At 45.1% G+C, this 20,585-nt stretch overlaps 1 protein-coding gene and 1 long non-coding RNA gene across 2 annotated transcripts in view; one reads left to right on the top strand and one right to left on the bottom strand.

Annotated features, from left to right (window-relative positions):
* The window catches only part of LOC137570957 (uncharacterized), a 45,373-nt gene that overhangs the window by 7,731 nt on the left and 17,057 nt on the right, over nt 1-20,585 (bottom strand). The window contains exon 2 of the long non-coding RNA XR_011031254.1: nt 19,121-19,270. This is a non-coding gene — a long non-coding RNA (uncharacterized lncRNA). The remainder of the gene's footprint in view (nt 1-19,120; nt 19,271-20,585) is intronic.
* Nucleotides 1-20,585, top strand: part of KCNK17 (potassium two pore domain channel subfamily K member 17) — a 43,398-nt gene that overhangs the window by 18,177 nt on the left and 4,636 nt on the right. The window contains exons 2-3 of the mRNA XM_068279644.1: nt 13,368-13,482; nt 19,128-19,294. Of these exons, the coding sequence (XP_068135745.1) occupies nt 13,368-13,482; nt 19,128-19,294 (282 nt within the window). The remainder of the gene's footprint in view (nt 1-13,367; nt 13,483-19,127; nt 19,295-20,585) is intronic.

The following is a 20,585-nucleotide window of genomic DNA, read 5'->3' as shown; positions in this document are numbered from 1 at the left end:
TAAAAATATTTAAAATAAACACGAGGTAACTTCAAATGAACATTACATAGTTACTTTGCCATCAGTTCCTCTCAGAAGCTCACCATTTTCTTCTGACAATAATCCCTTCCAGTTCTGACAACATTTTGTCAGATCTGAAATATCAGTTGCTGTCAATAAAATATCAGTTGCTGTCAGTTATAGCTGAGAGGAAAACTGATGTACCAGGTAATGTCCATGTTTCCCTATGGCTCAAGTGGGCGATGTTACAGTTTAACTGTGTGCTGACCAGGAAGCTGTTATGGGTAATGGCCATTTTCAAAATGGAGGACGGAAAATTCCCTTGATCACAGTGGACAAACAGGAAGCGGGACAGGAGAAAGACACTGAGGAGTAGACTACATGGAAGGTAAGTATGACTTGTGTATGCTTATTTTGACTTTTAATTTTCAGTTCAGGTTTTCTTTAAGCTTAGTGAATTGAGGCCATTGTCTTGTCACTTAACTGTCCATCATATTAATTGGTTTCACATAAGACCAACACTGGCATTGAGTAGGACAGCGTTTTGTCTGCCCTCTCTGCATGTACAGTGATTTGCATCTGATATTTTACTGCGCTTCACAATTTGCTTTAATAATAAGTGGCTAGCTGCATAGCTCCCAACTGTCCCTCCCTCTTTGGGAGCCCTGTCCCTCTGTCCCTCTTTCCTCCTCATTTGTCCCTCTTTCAGGATTTGTCCCTCTTTCTATGTAAATATATGTATTTCTCTATTGAAAAATGTGTTTGACTCTTTACTTTATTCCTCTCCTTTAAATTGATATATTTCTTATTTTCGAATGTTAACATGAAGGAAAATGAACTAGGATAGAAAGGACCAGTGTAGTTTGAGTATAAAACATATTTTTCTTATGAAATCTTTATGGTATGCGTGACTAGGGGTGTGACGGGGTGTGATCAGGGGTGTGGCAGGTATGTAGCTGTACTGAGCTTCATGAATGCATTTGAACTGTGCTTACTCTGTGGCAAGAAATCCGTGACTCTTATAATCCACCCTTGAGTATCCTTAAGGTCCGCACACACGCCGGACTGGAGACAACGACGGGTCCGTCGTCACCTCCCGCTGGGTGGGCGTTCCAACGACAGTCCGGCGTGTGTACGCACTGTCGGCGGACTGATACGGCTGTTTCTGAGCGATCGCATGTGGGAAGCCAGCTAGATCCATGTGTCACTTTTTATATAGTTAGCAATAAAATTATGATGTTTTAATTCCCTGTCGGGTTCTCTCAGTTGTTGATTGGCGTGTACCTATCCATCCCCCTATCCTACTTGTGTGTTGTTGTTTTTTTAACCACTTAAGCCCACAGGGGTGTTCATTTTTTGCATCTGAGCAACTTTCACCTCCCATTCATTCGCCAATAACTTTATCACTACTTATCACAATGAAATTATCTATATCTTGTTTTTTCCGCCTCCATTTGGGCTTTAAAAATTATTTTATTCTAAATCCATTTTAACAGGAAGATTCAGAAAGAAATGGAAAAAATCATTAGTTTTCAGATTTTGGCCATTATAGTTTTACATTAATACATGCTACAGTAATTAAAACCCATGTATTTTATTTGCCCATTTGTCCCGGTTATTACACCGTTTAAATTATGTCCCCATCACGATTAATAGCGCCGATATTTTATTTGGAAATAAAGGTGCATTTTTTCAATTTGCGTCCATCACTATTTACAAGCCTAGAATTTAAAAAATTATATTAACATACTCTCTTGACATGCATATTTAAAAAGTTCAGACCCTTAGGTAACTATTTATGTTGTTTTTTTTATAATTTTTGTTAATTTTTTTTTTATTAAAAATTTTATTTGGGTAATTTTTGGTGTGGGAAGTAAACGGCTAATTTTTAAATGTAATACAATGTATTTATTTATTAAAAAATACATGTGGGTGAAGTTTACTATTTGGCCACAAGATGGCCACAGTCAAAAATGTCCTGGAAGCGTACGATCACGCTTCCAGGAACTAGAATGAGGACGGGGAACTTTTTTTTTGCAGAAAGACCGTGGTCTCTGATAAGAGACCAATGTTTTTTCTGCGGGGGACTTAGATTGATGAATAGGAATTATATTCCCATTCATTGATCAGGTGGCTAACAGCGGGCGGCAGGAGCGCGCGCGGGAGCGCACTTGATCGTGCACACCGTACACTGACAGCAGCACAGCCTATCTGGACGAACATATTCGTCCAGATAGGCTTAAGTGGTTAACATCCTGTATTTACCAGTTAGCTGCTCTGCCGTGGCAGACAGCTGACACAGTTAAGAGATCAAATTACAACTTGTGATTAGTCACAGATGAGGGGGAATTAAACTCTCTAAATACATACAAGGGGCATTTTTCTATGTGTTCCTTCGGTGCAAGAGTTCAGGTCCACTTTAATTTTTGCAAAAATAATGGAAAATTTTCAGTTAAGCGAAAGTGCTATAGAAAATCACTTTGTGATATGTTTGCGTTTTTTTCGCTTTTAAAAAGCTTAATTCACTGTTAACTCAAATGCACCGTGTATGCATGTCAAGGAGGATACGCATTGTGGATTGTGATTGGCTGCCAAAGCGAAAGTGGAAGTAGAGTGTGAACTGGTAATCTGCAGCCAGCCAGCGTGTGTCAGAGTTATTGGAACTATTTACTTAAATGCGCTTTCAGAAACCATATCACAAAAATACAATATATACTTGCGAAATTGAAAATGCTATTTTCGATGCAGAAATGACGAATATTCGCATGCAACACTGACGGTCGCCCTGCTACTATTGACGTTTTCTGAATTATTGTCTTTGGCTGAAGCACCATAGTGCTAATAGCAGCTTTCCAGTAGATGAAGTTGTATATGGTTTTATCTGCTAGGCCAGTAATGGGGACAGGAGGGGGGGGTGACCTCCGAGGAAGCTGTACACTGATTGGACGGTAAAGTAAACATCACGTACTGCTCTTCTGAGAAATGAGAGGCAGGAAGCACTCTGCTGTAATCCATCCATTCAGCTGGACCCGTCCACAACAACAGATCAGATTTATGAAGCTTTTGTCCGGGGTGGGAATCAGTGCAGAATATCAGTGATCCTAGAACCTGGCCTCAGTTCATTAATACTTCTGCCATCAGGTGTCAACACCTGCTACCCCCTATCTGGGTCATATTAGAGCATAGTGAGGATGCTGCAAGGTTAGTGAATTAGGGCCTTCGTTCAATGAATATCGCTATTTTCATTGCCAATGCACTGGGATGGCATCTGGATCCTTCTATTTGACACCATGTATAATTCCAAATGTTTTCTGTTCAAGCTTTTTCACAGTGCAATGGCACTCATGTTTTTCCAGCAATTTGTTAGCAGAATAGGATCTCCTCCTCGCATTCACATATACAAGATTTCTCACGTGCTTCACCCCTCCTCTGGAATCCCCTTCCAAAACATATCAGTCACTCTCTATCCTTTTGAAATCTTTAAACGCTCCCTCAAATCTCACTTTTTCCGACAAGCATATGATCTAACACAGGGGTGTCAAACTCAAATGCAAAGTGGGCCGAAATTGTGCACTAGGACCTAGTTGTGGGCCAAACTCAATGTCTACTGGCCACCCCTCCCTTATAGAGTTCCCTCTAATGGCCCTCCTCCAACCCCTATACAGTTCCCTAGTGCCTAGTGGTTCTCCCTCCCCTATACAGTTCCCTGGTGTCTAGAGGCCCCCACCCTCCCCTTTACAGTTCCCTACTTTTTAGTGGTTTCCCCCTACCACCCCCATTTGGCTTCCCTGGTGATCTAGGGCTTCACCTCCAGTATAGCTTCCCTGGTGGTCTAGAAAGGGCCAAACATAATGCAAAGTGGGGAAACCACTTGAGGGCCAAATTTAATGGCTCTGTGGGCCAGATGTGGCCCATGGGCCGGAGTTTGACATGTATGATCTAACATAAACCATTCCTTTTCAACCTCTGGCCCAGTTGTACTTCTTACTAAATATACCTGAAAACAATCTGACTCTCGGTATGTATATTGTATACTACCCCACCTCAGGGCTCTCCCACCCTTTTGTGTCTTGGAATGTGCTGTACATTTTTATTATCGTGTTACATTTGTCACTGTAATTATTATGTCTACCAATTCTGTATTATGTACTTGTGTCTATATTCTGTGTATACCGGGATTGTCTGTTTTATTATGTACCCCATGTTTGTTTCTTACACTGTACACTGACACTGAATATGTTGGCGCTTTATACATTAAAGGGAACCTTAACTGGCGGGGGAAAAAAAATTCACTTACCTGGGGGCTTTCCCAAGCCTCCTGCAGCCGTCCTGTGCCCGCGCCGGTCCTTCGGTGCCATCCGGTCTCCCTCCGCGGCTAAGTTTCGTTTTCGGACAACTACCAGTCGTCCTCGGGCAAAGCGTCCTCTTCTTCCGCTGCAGGAGGCTTGGGAAAGCCCCCAGGTAAGTGAATTTTTTTCCCCCGCCAGTTAAGGTTCCCTTTAATGAATAAAATAAATGAAAACCAAGAAATATGAGATTTACATCCACAGAGGTCCGGATATTCCCCTGAAGGTCTCCCGTCTCCCGCAGGCATGAGTCACACCCACTTTCCAGGAATCAGGTATAATATTTCTGCTGTATTTGTCCGGCTCTGACATACCGCACAATGAGGGGGGTGAAGTCCACCAGCCAATTATATCTCATAAGTCACTTTCCCTGCCGGACCAGTCTGACCAAATCTTGTCCTCTGTGTACAGACTGTCAGCAAGATAGATAAGACACAGAACATTTGTATCACGGTTTCCTCCTGGCGGACTCAAAGCGCCAGAACTGCAGCCACTAAGGCACACTCTATAGGCAGTAGCAGTGTTGGGGAGTCTTGCCTAAGGTCTCCTTACTGAATAGGTGCTGGCTTACTGAACAGCAAGAGCTGAGATTCAAACCCAGATCTCCTGTGTCAGAGCCCTTAACTAGTACACCATGGACCATGGACCTGGGATCTGGTGTCTTCACACTTATCCCTGTGATTTTCAACCGCGTTATACACATATTTGTGATTCTGCGTTTTGAGAAATTTTGCATCTGTTTTTTCTTTTTATTAAGGGCCTATTTTCACTGGGAGGCGTGGCAGTTTCCGATTAGGCTGCGGCTCCCGTTCTGATGGGTAACCGCAGCCTGAATCTCTAAGCTGTTCTAAGCAAGGGCTTAGAGCACAGGTGTCGAACTCCAGGCCTGGAGGGCCAGATCCATGCCAGTGTTTAGGATTGACTGAGAAAGAGAGGAATGTGTTCTACCTGATGGACCACACCTTTCCTGATTCCGACCCATCAATTCATTTGAGCTGTGTCAAAAATGTGTGAGGACCTCGGCCCTCGAAGGACCGGTTTGACATCCGTGGCTTAGGGAATCAGCTGTGAGCTACAGAAAACTGCAGCATGCTGTCCAGATTCACACTGAAGTGCAATCTGGACGGCAAGCCACTAGAGATGGCTCGAACCTCCGATTATCGGTTTGCGAACGCGAACTTCCGCATAAGTTGGGTTTGCACGAACTTTCACAAACCGCAATAGACTTCAATGGGGAGGCGACCTTTGAAAACTAGAAACATTTATGCTGGCCACAAAAGTGATGGAAAAGATGTTTCAAGGGGTCTAACATCTGAGTTTTTGCATGGATGAGTGGGATAGATGCCAAAAGTCCCCGGGAAAAATCTGTATTGGACGCAAAGCAGCGTTTTAAGGGCAGAAATCACATTGAATGCTAAATTGGAGGCCTAAAGTGCCTTAAAAACATCTTGCATGTGTATACATCAATCAGGGAGTGTAATTAGAGTACTGCTTCACACTGACACACCAAACTCACTGTGTAACGCACCGCAAACAGCTTTTTGTGTAGTAACGGCCGTGCTGGACTGGTGCGCACCATGGCAAGAGTGCAGGCAATGGAGGCTTTTCAAGTCTATGTGGTAGCTCAATGACAGAACAACAGTGACTGTCCAGCTGATCGAATTTAGTCTGTCCACAATGAAGCAACGACCTTATTATATTGGTGTGCCACCCCCCCCCCCTCCCCGAGACACTCATATAGCTGGCGGTCATTGCTTCATTGTGATACGCAAGTCCCCAAGGTAATGACCACGAAGGGGAATTGACACATGTACATGCCTTTTGTTTTGTTGTTGCAGCCAGCAAAATTAGGCAGGCATGTACACGCACCAGAAAAATTATTATAACGGCCCCTGCTAGCAGTGGCCTTAAAAATTCAGGAATCCGCCTGGAGTCCTGGACCCTGTTGGTGGTGGCGGAGAAGACAGTCAAGTGGCCTGTAGGCAGAAATGCTGTGTGGGGAGCGACTTAGTCTTGGGGCAGGCAGCCAGTCACATGGCGTGCAGGCAGAGATGCTGTGTGCGGGGACTGACTTAGTCTTCGGGCGGTCAGTAGCCCTCCGGGAACCATGCCTCATTCATTTTGATAAAAGGTGAGGTACTGAACACTTTTGTGACTTAGACAACTTCTCTTCTAAAGTGACAATGCCTCGAGCTGCGCTGAAGGTCCTTTCTGACAAGACGCTTGAGGCAGGGCAAGACAGAAGTTGGATGGCAAATTGTGACAGTTCTGGCCACAGGTCAAGCCTGCGCACCCACCAGTAGTCCATCGCTGCTCATACTGTCGATGGTTCATTCTCTACCATTGTTAAAGAAAGCGTACGGCCGTGGAGTCAGGGTTCGATTTCGGTCCGGAGTTGGAGCCTGAGAAACGGCTACCACCACACACCCAAGGAAGGCAGCAGGCATGGCACGCCGGGGTAGTGACAAAAAATAACAATGCAGGAGGACTTTCGTATATGAGATGAATTAATTTTAAATCCTTTAACGAGAATCTGTTATGGAGGGGGGCAAGTCTCTCATCCTTTCAAGTGAAAGGTATGCACTGACTGTCAGGTATAATACAATGTGCAGTCACAGATGCAGTGAAAGGTATGCAGTGACTGGTATTACAATACAATGTGCAGCTGTCACACAGGTGCAGTTAACAGGTATGCTCGGAGTGGTATATTACACAGCGTGCGGTCACACAGGTACTGTGAACAATTATGCAATGACTGGTATTACAAATGTGCACCTGTCGCACACACAGATACCAGACAGGCACAGTGACACTGCATGTGCTCATGTATGTAGGTGGGTGCACTCCAGGGAACAACAGGTAGGTATATGCAGTGATGGGTATTACAACGTGCACCTGTCACACACAGACAGGTACCGGACAGGCACAATGACACTGCATGCGTTCACGTAGGTAGGTGGGTGCACTGTGAACAATTATGCAATGACTGGTATTACAAATGTGCACCTGTCGCACACACAGGTACCGGACAGGCACAGTGACACTGCATGCATTCACGTAGGTAGGTGGGTGCACTGTGAACAACAGGTAGGTATATGCAGTGATGGGTATTACAACTCTGCCCCTGGCACAGTAGTAATTACCACCAAGGGGCCAAAGGCCAGCTGCGACTGACTGACAGGGCTGTATATAATGCAAGTGGGCCACAAAAAAAAAAAAAAAAAAAAATAGATCACAAGAACAAGATTAGATCTCAAAAGAACTGTTGAGGGGTGCTTTTTTAGCAATAAGAATCAGCAAGGAGCAAGCTAACAAGTCAACAAGAGCCTAACTAAGCTTTCCCTATATCTCTCTCTGCAGCAGCTCTCCCTTCTCTAATTACTGCAGGCACACGAGTGAGTGAGAAGCCTGATGCTGCCTGCCTTTTATGAGGGGGGGGGGGGCCTCCAGGAGGGAGTGTTACTGTAGCCTGATTGGCTACAATGTGCCTGCTGACTGTGAGGTAGAAGGTCAAAGTTGACCCTCATGGTACACTATGGGGGCGAATCGAACTTCCGGTAAAGTTCGCGGTTCTCCGTTAAAGTTCCGGTAAAGTTCGCTGGCGAACCGTTCAGGCCATCTCTACAAGCCACTAGAAAGATTGGTAGCGATTCCCTATCCTTTCTATTGAATCGCAAATGCTCTGAAAATGGTGCAGGAGCCGCGTTTGCGACTGGACACGAACATAAGTGAACATTACACAAGCGCTTTCATGCCTCTTGCACACTACATGCGATTCCAATTTACGTTTTTTAATCGATTTTAACATGCGATTCCAATTTACGATTTTTAATCGTTACTGCATGCTGCAATTTTTCTGCGTTTTTCTTTTGATAGCATCCAGGGAAAATCGGAATCGCAAATTGGAATTGCAAATTGGATTTGCAATGTGCAGGGGGCCTGGAGAATTTTCAAATCGCCAGTGCTAAAAAAAAACTAAATCGCCCCTAATGTGAACAAGCCCTAATGGTGGGCTCCAGGTTCCTCTTACGAAGTTTCCCTTTAAGCCTTGCCAGGCGGGCTGTTTTTCTCCACAGGTGACGTGCCCTCCTCACCATAAAGCTTGCACCCGGCCGGAATCTGCAAATTAGCTTGTAATAAAGAGTCGATGTAATAAAGTCGGGGTAATAAGGGAAGTGTAGGCACAAGTCAGATCATAAATGTCCGATAAACACACACTGGAAATTAAAGCAATATATAGCGGCTGGCGAGAGGTGCCGGGGCACGCCAGAGGGATAAGCGCTGATTACATGCTGCCTCTATGACACAGAAAGGGCCGTGAAATCACAGAAGGTGCGTTTGTTGTGGAGCTGAGACAAAATATGTCTGTTCTCAACCCAAGTGGGAACACAGCACACTAGAGCGCTTTTTTGAGCGTTTAACGATCGCTTTAATTCGCTAGCTACTTCCCTAAACGCTCTGCCAATGTAAATAAATGTAACAAATTCGACGGTAGCGATTGCGATTACCAAATTGCAAGACATGCAGCATTTTGGTCGCGTTTGCGCTTCAATGTGAAGTATTGAAGCGCTGGCAAATCGCTCATGAATCGCTACACATAGCAATTTGTGTGCGATTTTAAATTACTTCAAACTGTAAAAAAAATTAATATAAATTGAAAGGACCAATCAAAATTAAAATCGCTAATTGCAAATCGATATCATCAATTGCTGGCAAAAAGCTTACACTTTTTAAAATCGCTACCAAAATCACCAGAAACGCTCCTTAAGTCGCTTACAAAACGCTAATTTAAAATGCTAGTGATTTGTAGTGGGTTCCAGGCCTCAGGGCCAGTTCACACTTGCGTAAAAAACATACCCATTCGGGTCATTTTTTTTAAAGGGAAGAACCGCGCTGGAAATATAAAACAAACTGCACTTACCTGGGGCTTCTTCCAGCTGCTGGCAGTCGATCTGTGCCCTCGTAGCAGCTCCTGCGTCTCCCGGTGTCCAACGGTGAAGCCGGCCTCGCCAGGTCGGCTTTCAGTGCGTTCCACGGCGCGGGTCACGTGGTGTACGTGACGTCATTGGGTCTCTACTGCGCAGGCGCTGCCCATCACCACTGCTCGGTCCGCCCTACACAGCCTCGTGGTCGGTATTAGCATGGGGATCTCTGTTGGGCTGCAAAAGACCAACGGGGGAACCCTCAGCAACAACAGAGAGAATTCTGATTGGTTCATGTTGGACCAATGAAAATTCTCCCTGTTGCTTGGGAGAATTGGCCTGCTGCAGCCTATGGAAAGCCCCATGCTTCTATCCTTCTGCTGTCCTCTGGGCTGAATACATGGACCGAATGGTGGCAGCAGAATAGGGGAGCGGCGATGCTGACGTGATTGACGAACGAGCGGATGGGCGGGCAAGTGAACGCGGATTGGAAAGGTAAAATTGTTGCATGCGGATACAAAACGGGTGCGCTTACCATTTCCGTTCTGCATTCAGTCAAGTGTGAACTGCCCTTGCAGACAGAATTCTCCCCTGTTGCAAGCAAAGGAAAGCACAGGAGTGGGCAGAGCTACAGCATGGCTGTGCGGGCCAAACCTAATGTAAAGTAGGGAAACCTCCTTGCGAGCCAAATTTTATGGCATATGGGCCATAGTGTGACTTGTAGGTCAGGCTCCTCCTCCTAGTGTCTCTACCCTACTACCCTCTAGATTGTAAGCTCATAAGTGCAGGTTCTGTGTCTCCACCCCACTACCCTCTTTAGATTGTAAGCTCACAAGGCCAAGGTCCTCCCCTTTATGTTTCCTGTCTTTGCTGTACTTCATCTATCGAATTATTATGTTCCAGTATTGATGATTAGGCACCATCAATGAGATATAAATCATTTCTCCTTGTATTCAAATTTCTGGTATAAGCTTGAACTTGGCCCAATGAAAACTGACAGGAGGTTATTTTGATTGGTCCAATTTTAAGCTGCATATAATTTACATGAAATTTAAATGCCAGGATACATTATTTGCATCTCATTGATCATCCCTCTCTATGATGATGTTTCAAATCATATATCAATTGCTCTACTCATGTATCTATAATACTCACTATTGGCTGTGTTGTACTTTGCGCAGCACCATGGAAGATGTTTGCACTATATAAATTAGCAAAAAATAAATAAATAAAAAATGAAAAATAAATATATTGTGCTGCATAACCATAATAATTGCTAAAAGAGTGACACCTGCTGGTGGGAAGTAGGCACAGCAGTTTCCCCCAACTCACGCAGCTCACATTCCATAACTGGGATAAATCCTTTTATAAAAGAAAAATCCTTTAGTATTTACTAAAAACTTCAGTGCTAATAAACATTTCTCTGCGTTTTAAAAGGTATTTTTTTTCACTACTGGAAAAGGAAGCAAAAGACAGGAGGAGCGCTCCGTAGTGTGATACCGTTTAATAAAATGAAAACTGCGCAATAAAAGATACACTTACTAGATGTGTATGAACAGTAGGCATTTAAAATTGGCATATAGCCCAGAATAAAAAGGACATCCCCTCTTGGAAGCGAAACCTGAAGCTGCAGTGGCCAGCGGCAGCAAGGATCCAGATGGTAAATGGATGACAGGTGTCCCTTCGGGGTGACTGTGTGCAGGTTACGTCAAGACGCGTTTCGGCGTGTCCACGCCTTCGTCAGTTAATTTTAAATGCCTACTGTTCATACACATCTAGTAAGTGTATCTTTTATTGCGCAGTTTTCATTTTATTAAACGGTATCACACTACGGAGCGCTCCTCCTGTCTTTTGCTTCCTTTTCCAGTAGTCCGCTTACAGCCGAGTGTTTGAGGAGCTGCCAGTGTGTGATCAGTCTGCGGTCCACTTTGACCTCTCACCTGCGTTAGCGCAAGATTGCACATCTTTTATTTTTTTTCACTACAATTTTATGTTGCAATTGTTTTAAAAAAAAACAATTGTGAAAATATCTCATACTCAGAACAAACTGATGTTTGTATGGACGGGTAAATAATGTACATTTTTTTTCCCATTTAATGCCATAAATATCACCTTGGAAGATGATGGTGCCATATAATTCCAATAATCCTACCTAATAAAACCTAAGTGTCTCTGCGTCCCATGTCTGTGTGTGTCCCTGCGCATGTGCTGCAGGGACAGCCGTTGTTGACACAGGAGCAGGACAGCCAGGGGGCCGGTTGGACGTGTGTGTGCGCGCGGGGCGGTGAGGGCGCGCACAAGCACGCTGACAGGTGGCGGCGGTGACAGACCTAGAGCCCGTTATTAAACTGGCTAAGGTCACAAGTAATAATAATACTAGTAATAATAATAAAAAAACAACATTAGGGAGGTTCAGGTCCAGTGGTTGCATTGCTCTCATGTTCTTCTCTAAGGTGCCTACAAATGTGGAAAGGGAATAGATTTTTGGGCAGGGGCGTAGCAATAGGGGGTGCAGAGGTAGCGACCGCATCGGGGCCCTTGGGGCAGAGGGGCCCCGTAGGGCCCACCCTCAATTACAGTATTAGCTCTCTATTGGTCCTGTGCTCATAATAATCACTTCTATAGATACTTTGAACAGTGGTGATCATTAACAAGCTATTCCCCATCCCCTTCTTGCACCTCTGACACTGTAGTTGCCATTGGCAGGTTTTGGCCCGCCGTATCAACTGTTATGTATAGAGTGCTTGGGGGGCCCCATTGTAAAACTTGCATCGGGGCCTACAGCTCCTTAGCTACGCCACTGTTTTTGGGGAATACTCCTCCCCCAGGGATTATCTTTAAATACTGAGGCTGGTTTCACACCAGCAACCTGCATTTTGGTTGAGGTGCGGTCGGACGATCTCATCGCACCACAACACTTAAAATGGGCTCTGGAGACACACGCGGCAATGCGCAGTAATCTAACTTCTGGCAGCAAGTCAAAGTATAAGTGAACCTCTCTAGAACTCACTTCTTGTGGCCAAAATACAAATAGCACAGACGTGTGTTGAAAAAAATACATGGAGCGCCATTGATTTATATGACTTCCAGTCAGGCTGATGCTTTTGCTTCAGATGCTTTTGCTTTCAGTGCATCACATTGCACCGCTCAGGTATGAAATGTCTCATAGACTTTCATTGCTTTAGCGTTACCCTGCGGTAAAATCGGGTATTGCAACGCAATGAGAACGCGCTAGTATGAAAGCGGCCTGAGGCATTGCAAGTGTGGGTTGCGTTACCCTGTTTTATAGCAGGGTAATGCAATGGCAATGCAAGTGTATGAGGTCTAGCACACATACCATATCGCGTTGCGGCAGAAGCTTCCTAATCTCCGCCGAGCCAAAGTCTGCAGCACGTTACCGTATGACTTCTGCAGCGGCAGTCATTGGGGTCAATAGGCGTCACAGATAGTTAATCAACGGTAGCCTGGTGCGTCGCAGCCAGCATGCGCAAACCCCCCAGGAATCCCAGTGACCGACTTCCTGCCAAGCAGGGAGTATGTCACTAATCGGGGGACGGTACTATGCATATGACCCCGCCGGCTCGCTCTGTCACAGGGTCATTTGTTTGTCATTTTTTGCATAGAAATGGGATGTGGCAGGAGTATTGCATAACCACTACAACGCAAAAATTAAGTGTAAAACCCGGCCTTAAATACTAATTACATTCTGTGTTTGGTGTATAATCAGGGGCGTAGCAATAGGGGTTGCAGAGGTTGCGACCACATCGGGGCCCTTGGGCTACAGGGGCCACAAGGGGCCTTCCCTCAACTGCAGTATTAGCTTTCTATTGGTCCTGTGCTCATAATAATAACTTCTATAGAAACTTTGAATAGTGGTAATCATTAACAAACTGTTCCCCATCCTCTTCTTGCACCTCTGACACTGTAGTTGCCATTGGTAGGTTTTGGTACATCATATCAATCATATGTATAGAGTGCATAGGGGGGGGGGGGGGGGGCAATGTAAAACTTGCATCGGGGCCCACAGCTCCTTAGCTACACCACTGTGTATAATTGTGTTGTTACAATGACGTTAGTAACAATCTTCTGCTCCCTCCAGGGCATTATTGACGCATACAAGAAGGGCGTCACCTTGTTGGGGAACAACACCAGCCAGGAAACCTGGGACTTCTCCGGATCTTTCTTCTTCTCTGTCACCGCCATCACCACCATCGGTGAGTCATGTGACCACATCTGGGCATCAGCCATTGGTGGATCTGTGTTCCTGCCTGGAGCCACATACAGCTTCCGTCAGTGACAGGTCTGCTAGAAATGAAAGCCTATCTGACAAACTAACACTTTACTCCAAACATAGGGTGCCCATTAACGGTACAATCTCCCAATGAGGCAATCGAATAGTGGGACTTATTGACAAATAACATTCGGAGCCTGATGGGCAAATCACCTCCAGTTCCTAAACTGCTGCTTTATACTCACCAGACTTTCAAAGTTCTAGCGGGCCATGGCTCCCATGGTGATTTTTGGATGGTGACATGGCTTTACACCTCCACCCCTCCTTTTGATGATTTAGGCTGCTTACACACCAAGACGTTACAGGCGCACGTTAGTGCGCCTGTAACGCTCCCCCAACGCACAGCAATGTAACACAAGTGGGCTGTTCACACAGCCCACGTTGCGTTACATGTAACGCTGCACGTTCTGTGCAAAGTGCAGCATGCTACGGCGTTGGAGCGGCTATAGCCGCGTTAGAATGTTTGCACATGCGCAGTGGGGGGCGGAGAGGAGGCAGGGAGAGCCAGCTACAGTAGCCGCGCACATGGCTACTTAATATTCACTGCACTGGCGGGCGCTGATTGGCCGGCGGGACCACGTGATGCGGAGTGTCTCGCTCCGCATCACGTGGTCCCGCTGGCCAATAAGCGCCACTCTGGGAGACATTATAGGACTCGAGCTGCCTAACGCGGCTCACTCTACCGTCGGCTCTTGCAGCACCATACGTTGTGTTAGGTGCACGTTATGCGACCTTAACGTGCCACCTAATGCAACGTCTTGGTGTGCAAGAAGCCTTAAAGAAGTACATTTTTACTATAATTATGTATAAATGATTTAGTCAGTGTTTGCCCATTGTAAAATCTTTTAAATCCCTGATTTACATTCTGACATTTATCACATGGTGACATTTTTACTGCTGGCAGGTGATGTAGCTGCTGCTTGCTTTTTTAGCAGTTGGAAACAGCTGTAAACAGCTATTTCCCACAATGCAACAAGGTTCACAGACAAGAAACTGCCAGGACCATGGTCCTCAGAGTTTTCTGTGGGAGGGGTTTCACCACGAAATCAGCCATACAAAGTCCCCTTGATGATCCGTTTGTGAAAAGGAAGAGATTTCTCATGTAAAAGCGGGTATCAGCTACTGATTGGGATGAAGTTCAATTCTTGGTCATGGTTTCTCTTTAAGGTGAGGCGTGGTTGTTACGGCCACAAACCTCCCCCACCCCCATGATATAAAGCGTTGCCTTAAAGGACACCTGAAGTGAGAGGGATACGGAGGCTGATTTTTGTTTTTTTTTCCCAGTGCTTAGCTGCGCACTGTGATTTTGTATAAAGCACTTTTCAAAGTGCTTTTGCGGAGCGATTTGTTTTTGACTTCCTGACGCAAGTCAGGAAGTGAACTCTTTGACCAGGAAAATAATAAATACAATTGCTATACCAAGAGCTTTTACAAGTGCTTAGCGATTTCTCTATACCTTCCATTGAGCAAAAAGGCTCAGAAAAGTGGTACAGGTAACGCTTCGGTGAATGGATCGGAAATTAACCGCTCACATGTGAACTCTCTCATAGGGAATCATTGCACAAGCGCTTTCAGGGCGATTTTCTAAATCGCCAGCACTTAAAAACCGCAAAACACCCTAGGTGTGAACCAGCCCTAAGGATGCTTTGTCTACACTTCAAGACTTCTGCTTGTGTAATTAGTATAAACCCCAGTAGGTGGCAGCATTTACCACAACTGCAGCAGAGAGGAACTTGTAGCAAGTGAGATTGGCCAGCAAGCTCATGGTGAAACCCCTTTTACTTACTGTAACAAAGTTTGCCAATGGATCACTTCACTTTTAGAGAAGAGAAGTCCTTCTGTGTTAAAGGCTTCAAGAGGAGGACACTGAATGCTACTCTATGCATGAGCATGACAAACTGACAATACACTGCACCTCTTTGGCCAGCAAGCCTCGACCAAACTCATACCTCCCAACTTTTTGAGATGAGAAAGAGGGACACTTAAGCCACACTCCTAATCATGCCCCTGCCACACACCTAATCACGCCCCTGACACACCCCTAGTCACGCATACCATAAAGATTTCATAAGAAAAATATGTTGTTTTATAATTCAAACAACACTGGTCTTCTCTATCCTGGTTCATTTTTCTTCATATTAACATTTTAAAATTAGTAATATATCAATTGAAAGGATGGGAATAAAGTTTAGAGTCAATCAAACACATTTTTAGTAGAGACATATATATATATATATATATATATATATATATATATATATATATATATATATATATATATATATATATGAGGGACAAGGTCCTGAAAGAGGGACGAATGAGGAGGAAAGAGGGGCAGGGCTCCCAAAGAGGGACTGTCCCTCCGAAAGAGGGACAGTTGGGAGCAATGCAAACTGCATCAGCAAAACAGTGTTATTTAGGCCTCTTTTCCACGGACTGTTGAGCTGTTTGCTCAGCAATCAGTTACCAAGCAGCAGTGGGCAGTTACTAGGCAGCAACAAGCAGTTACCACCAGGCAGGGGTGAGCAGTTGTGAGAATTTGAGAGGCATTTCACTGCCTATAGTCCCTGGCGCCCTACACTTTGCCCTCCATGAAGCTTCAAACCCCCACCAAACTGCACCGCAAGTATACTGACTGGCCCAGCTGTCACTTCTCCCTTACTTCCCTTGCCCATCATAAGTAGTTACAGGTGTTCCCTAGCATTAGATAGCCAGAGGTACCCTCTAGTGGTGTCCACTGCCCCGACTGAAGGAAGATCTCCTAAGTGGAATGCAGAGACCTGGGTGAGTAACCTCTCAATTATGCTCTGCTCAGGACTCTGCATAGAGAAGCAGGCAGGGAGGCTGTCAGGGAGGGGAGTGAGCCCCCATTCCATCATTAGGCGCCTGTAGGCACGTGCCTACAGTGCCTTATTGTAAATCCGGCCCTGCCCTGTGCATGAAAAAGAGGCGCTGGGAAATTTGGGTGCCCAATTAGAATATGGGTAAATTTACAGATATTCTGCATTGTTAAATTGGCAGTTACGATAGTAAAATATCGGTAAATAATACCAATATTTTACTATAACTAATCCTATTCTCACACTGAACGCTCCATCCACAGATGCCTAACTTAACCACCCCCCCCCCCCCCCCCACATCTAACTTTAACCATCCCCCCCAGTTGAACATAACACTCTTACCCCCTCCCCCCTAACGGATAACCTTAGCCACCCCCCATGCCATACTTTAACCCCCCACGCCTAAAATGTAAAACCCTGTAATCCTGAGTACTGCTGCGTAGGCGCAGAACGCTCCTGGCTGCGGGAGTGCCATGGTGGAGCACATGCGGCTGCACTGCGGCGACATGCCCCGATTGTCCAAAAGTTACCGTGAGGATTGTAGAGGATCCAGGAGGCGGAGGATGGCGGGTGAGTGATCAGGCCGAATGGGGCTGGAGGATGCCCCAGTTATGTATGCACTTTTACTTTTGATTAATCTCAGGTACATTTTAAGTGAGGGGTGGAAGGTGGCTAAAAAGTAAAATATGTGACTAGGCAAGCAAACCTGAAGTGGAGATAAACTTATGAGATCATGAATTGTATGTGTAGTACAGCTAAGAAACAGAACATTTGTAGCAAAAAAAAAATAAATCATGCTTTGGGACCAATGCACACCAAAAACCGCTAGCGGTTTTGAAGCGTTTTTTCAGAGCAATTCTAGACGTGTTTGGAGCGATTTTCTACAAATGCCTAGCATTTTTTGGAGTGTTTTGGAGTAGCACTGTTTATATTTTGTTACAGTAAAGCTGCAACTGAACAGCTTCTGTAACAAAAAACGCCTGGCAAACCGCTCTGATCTAGTGTATTTCAGAGCGATTTTCCACTTTCCTATACTTTACATTGAGGCAGAAACGGCTCAGAAATCCCCAAAAACGCTGCAGGACCCGAGTTTGCATTTGGGGAAAAAACAAACCGCTCTGGTGTGCATATCCCATTACAATACGTTAGCCCAGCGGTTTTAAAATCGCAAGCGTTTTTAAAAATGCTTAGAACCGCTCTTGGTGTGCACCAGCCCTTACAGAGTTAAGGAACTTCAGTTGTTATCTATGCAAAAGAGCTTCTTTGAGCTCTCCGACCCAACTTGGATCAGAGACAGTCCTGTTTTCTGAAGCACTTATGCATCAAAGAAACAGTGAGAGACAGAGAAAGGCTTTACTACAGTTAAAGCGGACCTGATCTCAGAACGTCCTCTCTGCTCTAAAAGATGCACAACATTACAGCTGATGCAAATCTTAAAATAAATCTGCAGTGTGTCTACTTCCCGATTCATGGAAGCAGACGTATTGTAAACATCCTGTGCTTTCAAATGAGCTTATCTGCCATCTCTGCCATGGCACTCATGTGACACAGATAAGAGATCAAATTACAACTTGTGATTAGATACAAATGAGGGGGAATTATACTGGATAAACTCTCTAAATACATACAGGGTGCATTTCTCTACGTTTTCCTTCTGTCTGTGAATTGGCATTTGGTAAGGGGATCAGCAGGGATGGTCTCAAAATCGAATTCTGGTGAATCCGGATAGTTGCTATCCGGATTTCACCCTACTAATGACAATCACCTGTGCGGGGGGGGGGGGGGGGGGGGGTTAAATCTTGCCTATCTGACGTCTTCTTCGGTCCGTTCCTCCCTCGGTGCCACCCACGATGCGGTCCACACTCATCACGTGAGTACAAACACTTCCTCCTTCAACCCGGAAGGAGGAAGTGTTTGTAATCACGTGACCGCCACGTGGACCGCATCGTGGGTGGCACCGAGGGATGGACCGAAGAAGACGTCAGATAGGTAAGATTAACCCCCCCCGCCCAGCCCGCACAGGTGATTGTCATTAATAGGGTGAAATCCGGATAGCAACTATCCGGATTCACCCGAATTCGAATTTGAGACCATCCCTGGTGATCAGTAAAATTTGCTGTTTTCTGCATTAGCGAATACGGTAATGCTTAGTGAATTGAGGCCAATGTAATCCATGCAACAAGTGTAGCAATAACCCTTGTACTGTACAGCCATTATTTCCTATATAACAAGTTCAGCCATGATGTTCCCCATACAACACATGTACGTATCCTATCCCTCATATAACAAGTGCAGCAATGGTGTGCCCCATACAAAAATGCAGCCATTGTGCCCCCAGGGGCATCATTAACAGACTAAAGTATTGCACAGATATTCCTCAGTTAACAATATTGGTAAAAAAAAAAAAAATGGTGACAAAATCGACTTCTCTGGCTGCCGACTTCTTGTGGGTGGAGATACTTGTGAAGTCCCATCTAAGTACATTTGAAAATCTGCTCAGAACTCTGTAGTTCAAAGTTTGTGTTTATTTACCAATTAAATGAGTGATAATTATTCCCTTTAGTGTCCTGAAGGGGCGGGAGGTTATAGTGAATAGTCTGGGTGGTCTGTAAAATATTTACTGACGGCTCAGCCCATAGCGCAATGTTGATGAAATGAATTTTATTGAGGACCTCAACAATTTTGGAGATGACTTAATGCTATGCTTTCTCCTTCATTTACCTGGAAGGTTACGGAAATCTGAGTCCTACCACCACCGGAGGTCGCATCTTCTGTGTCTTTTTCGCGTTATTCGGCATTCCCCTGAACCTGGTTCTGCTGAATCGTATTGGTCAGAAGATGCTGTTTCTGGTTCAAAAATGTGGAACATTTCTGGGAACCAAAATCCAACACAAGGTGAGTGAATTAGCAGCCTTACCTACACTATAGTCTATTTTTTTTAATTAAACTTTATTTATAAAGGGTTAACTTATCACACAGGGCTGCACAATAGATAGGGAGACATTACAACAATAAACAATTTAACACAAGGGCATTAGAGCGTTGGTACACAAAATAGTGATGCTACAATGTAGGGATAAATATAGCAGATGTAGTAGACAGGAGAACAGAGGCGCCAAAGGGATAAAATATGCTAAAAATGTTAGGGAGGCAGTGGTGGATCCACCATCCCCAAACAGACACTAAAGCTGTCGGTATTCAGCACAATTATAACAGGCAACGCGTTTCACAGGTATATGCCTGCTTCCTCAGGCAAGAACAGTTGGAGTATCACACAGCAGAAGGTCTAGTGTACGCCTAGTGCCTCTTCACAGATGTGCTAGGCGTACACTAGACCTTCTGCTGAGTGATACTCCAACTGTTATTGCCTGAGGAAGCAGGAATATACCTGCGAAACGCGTTGCCAGTTATAATCGAGGTTTGTGAATACATTTTTGTGCTGAATACCGACCGCTTTAGTGTCTGTTTGGGGATGGTGGGTCCACCACTGCCTCCCTAACATTTTAACATTTTTAGCATATTTTATCCTTTTGGCGCCTCTGTTCTGTCTACTATACCAGTGTCCATCCCGTGGTGGAGGGGTGTTTATATCCTTATTTCCTTATCTACAGAGAGCAACATCTTAGTCCTGAGTGGGGACTGGGGACGGGGCTATCTTCCCCACCTGCCTGTACAGTGGCTGCCTGTGCGGTAACCCTGGTTTGTAAATATAATTGCTTACAATTTATTTCCACCTTATTCCAATACATACTACACTATATTGGGCTCTCGGTTTCTTTCCATTTTATACCCTGTACAAATATAGCAGATGAGTCACTTTGTCCATATGGTGGGGGAGAGGAGCACATGGGGAGCAGAGACTTATAGTGTAAGGGGCGGGGGAGAGGGACACATAAGGAGGGTGTAGTCTACATCCATGGGAAGGGGTTGGAGCTATGAAGATGGTGGGTAAGCAACGGTGTGCAGATGGATCTATAATTCCTGCTTGAATGAGTTGAAGGTGGGAGCGAGCCTGATGAGGAGAGGGAGTTCTACAGAGTAGGGGCTACTCTGGAAAAATTCTGGAGCCTCGCGAGTAAGCAAGTGATGTGCGAGGTGAACATTCCGTAGAGTGTTGGAGGAGCAGGTTGCGGAGGATCTCTGGACAAGATCCAAGATGTATGAAAGGGAGGTATGGGGGATGGAT

This window comes from Hyperolius riggenbachi, chromosome 4 (assembly GCF_040937935.1).
Source record: "Hyperolius riggenbachi isolate aHypRig1 chromosome 4, aHypRig1.pri, whole genome shotgun sequence".
Lineage (NCBI taxonomy): Eukaryota > Metazoa > Chordata > Amphibia > Anura > Hyperoliidae > Hyperolius > Hyperolius riggenbachi.
The sequence above is the reverse complement of the archived record's forward strand: the minus strand, read 5'-3'. Positions and strand labels throughout refer to the sequence as shown.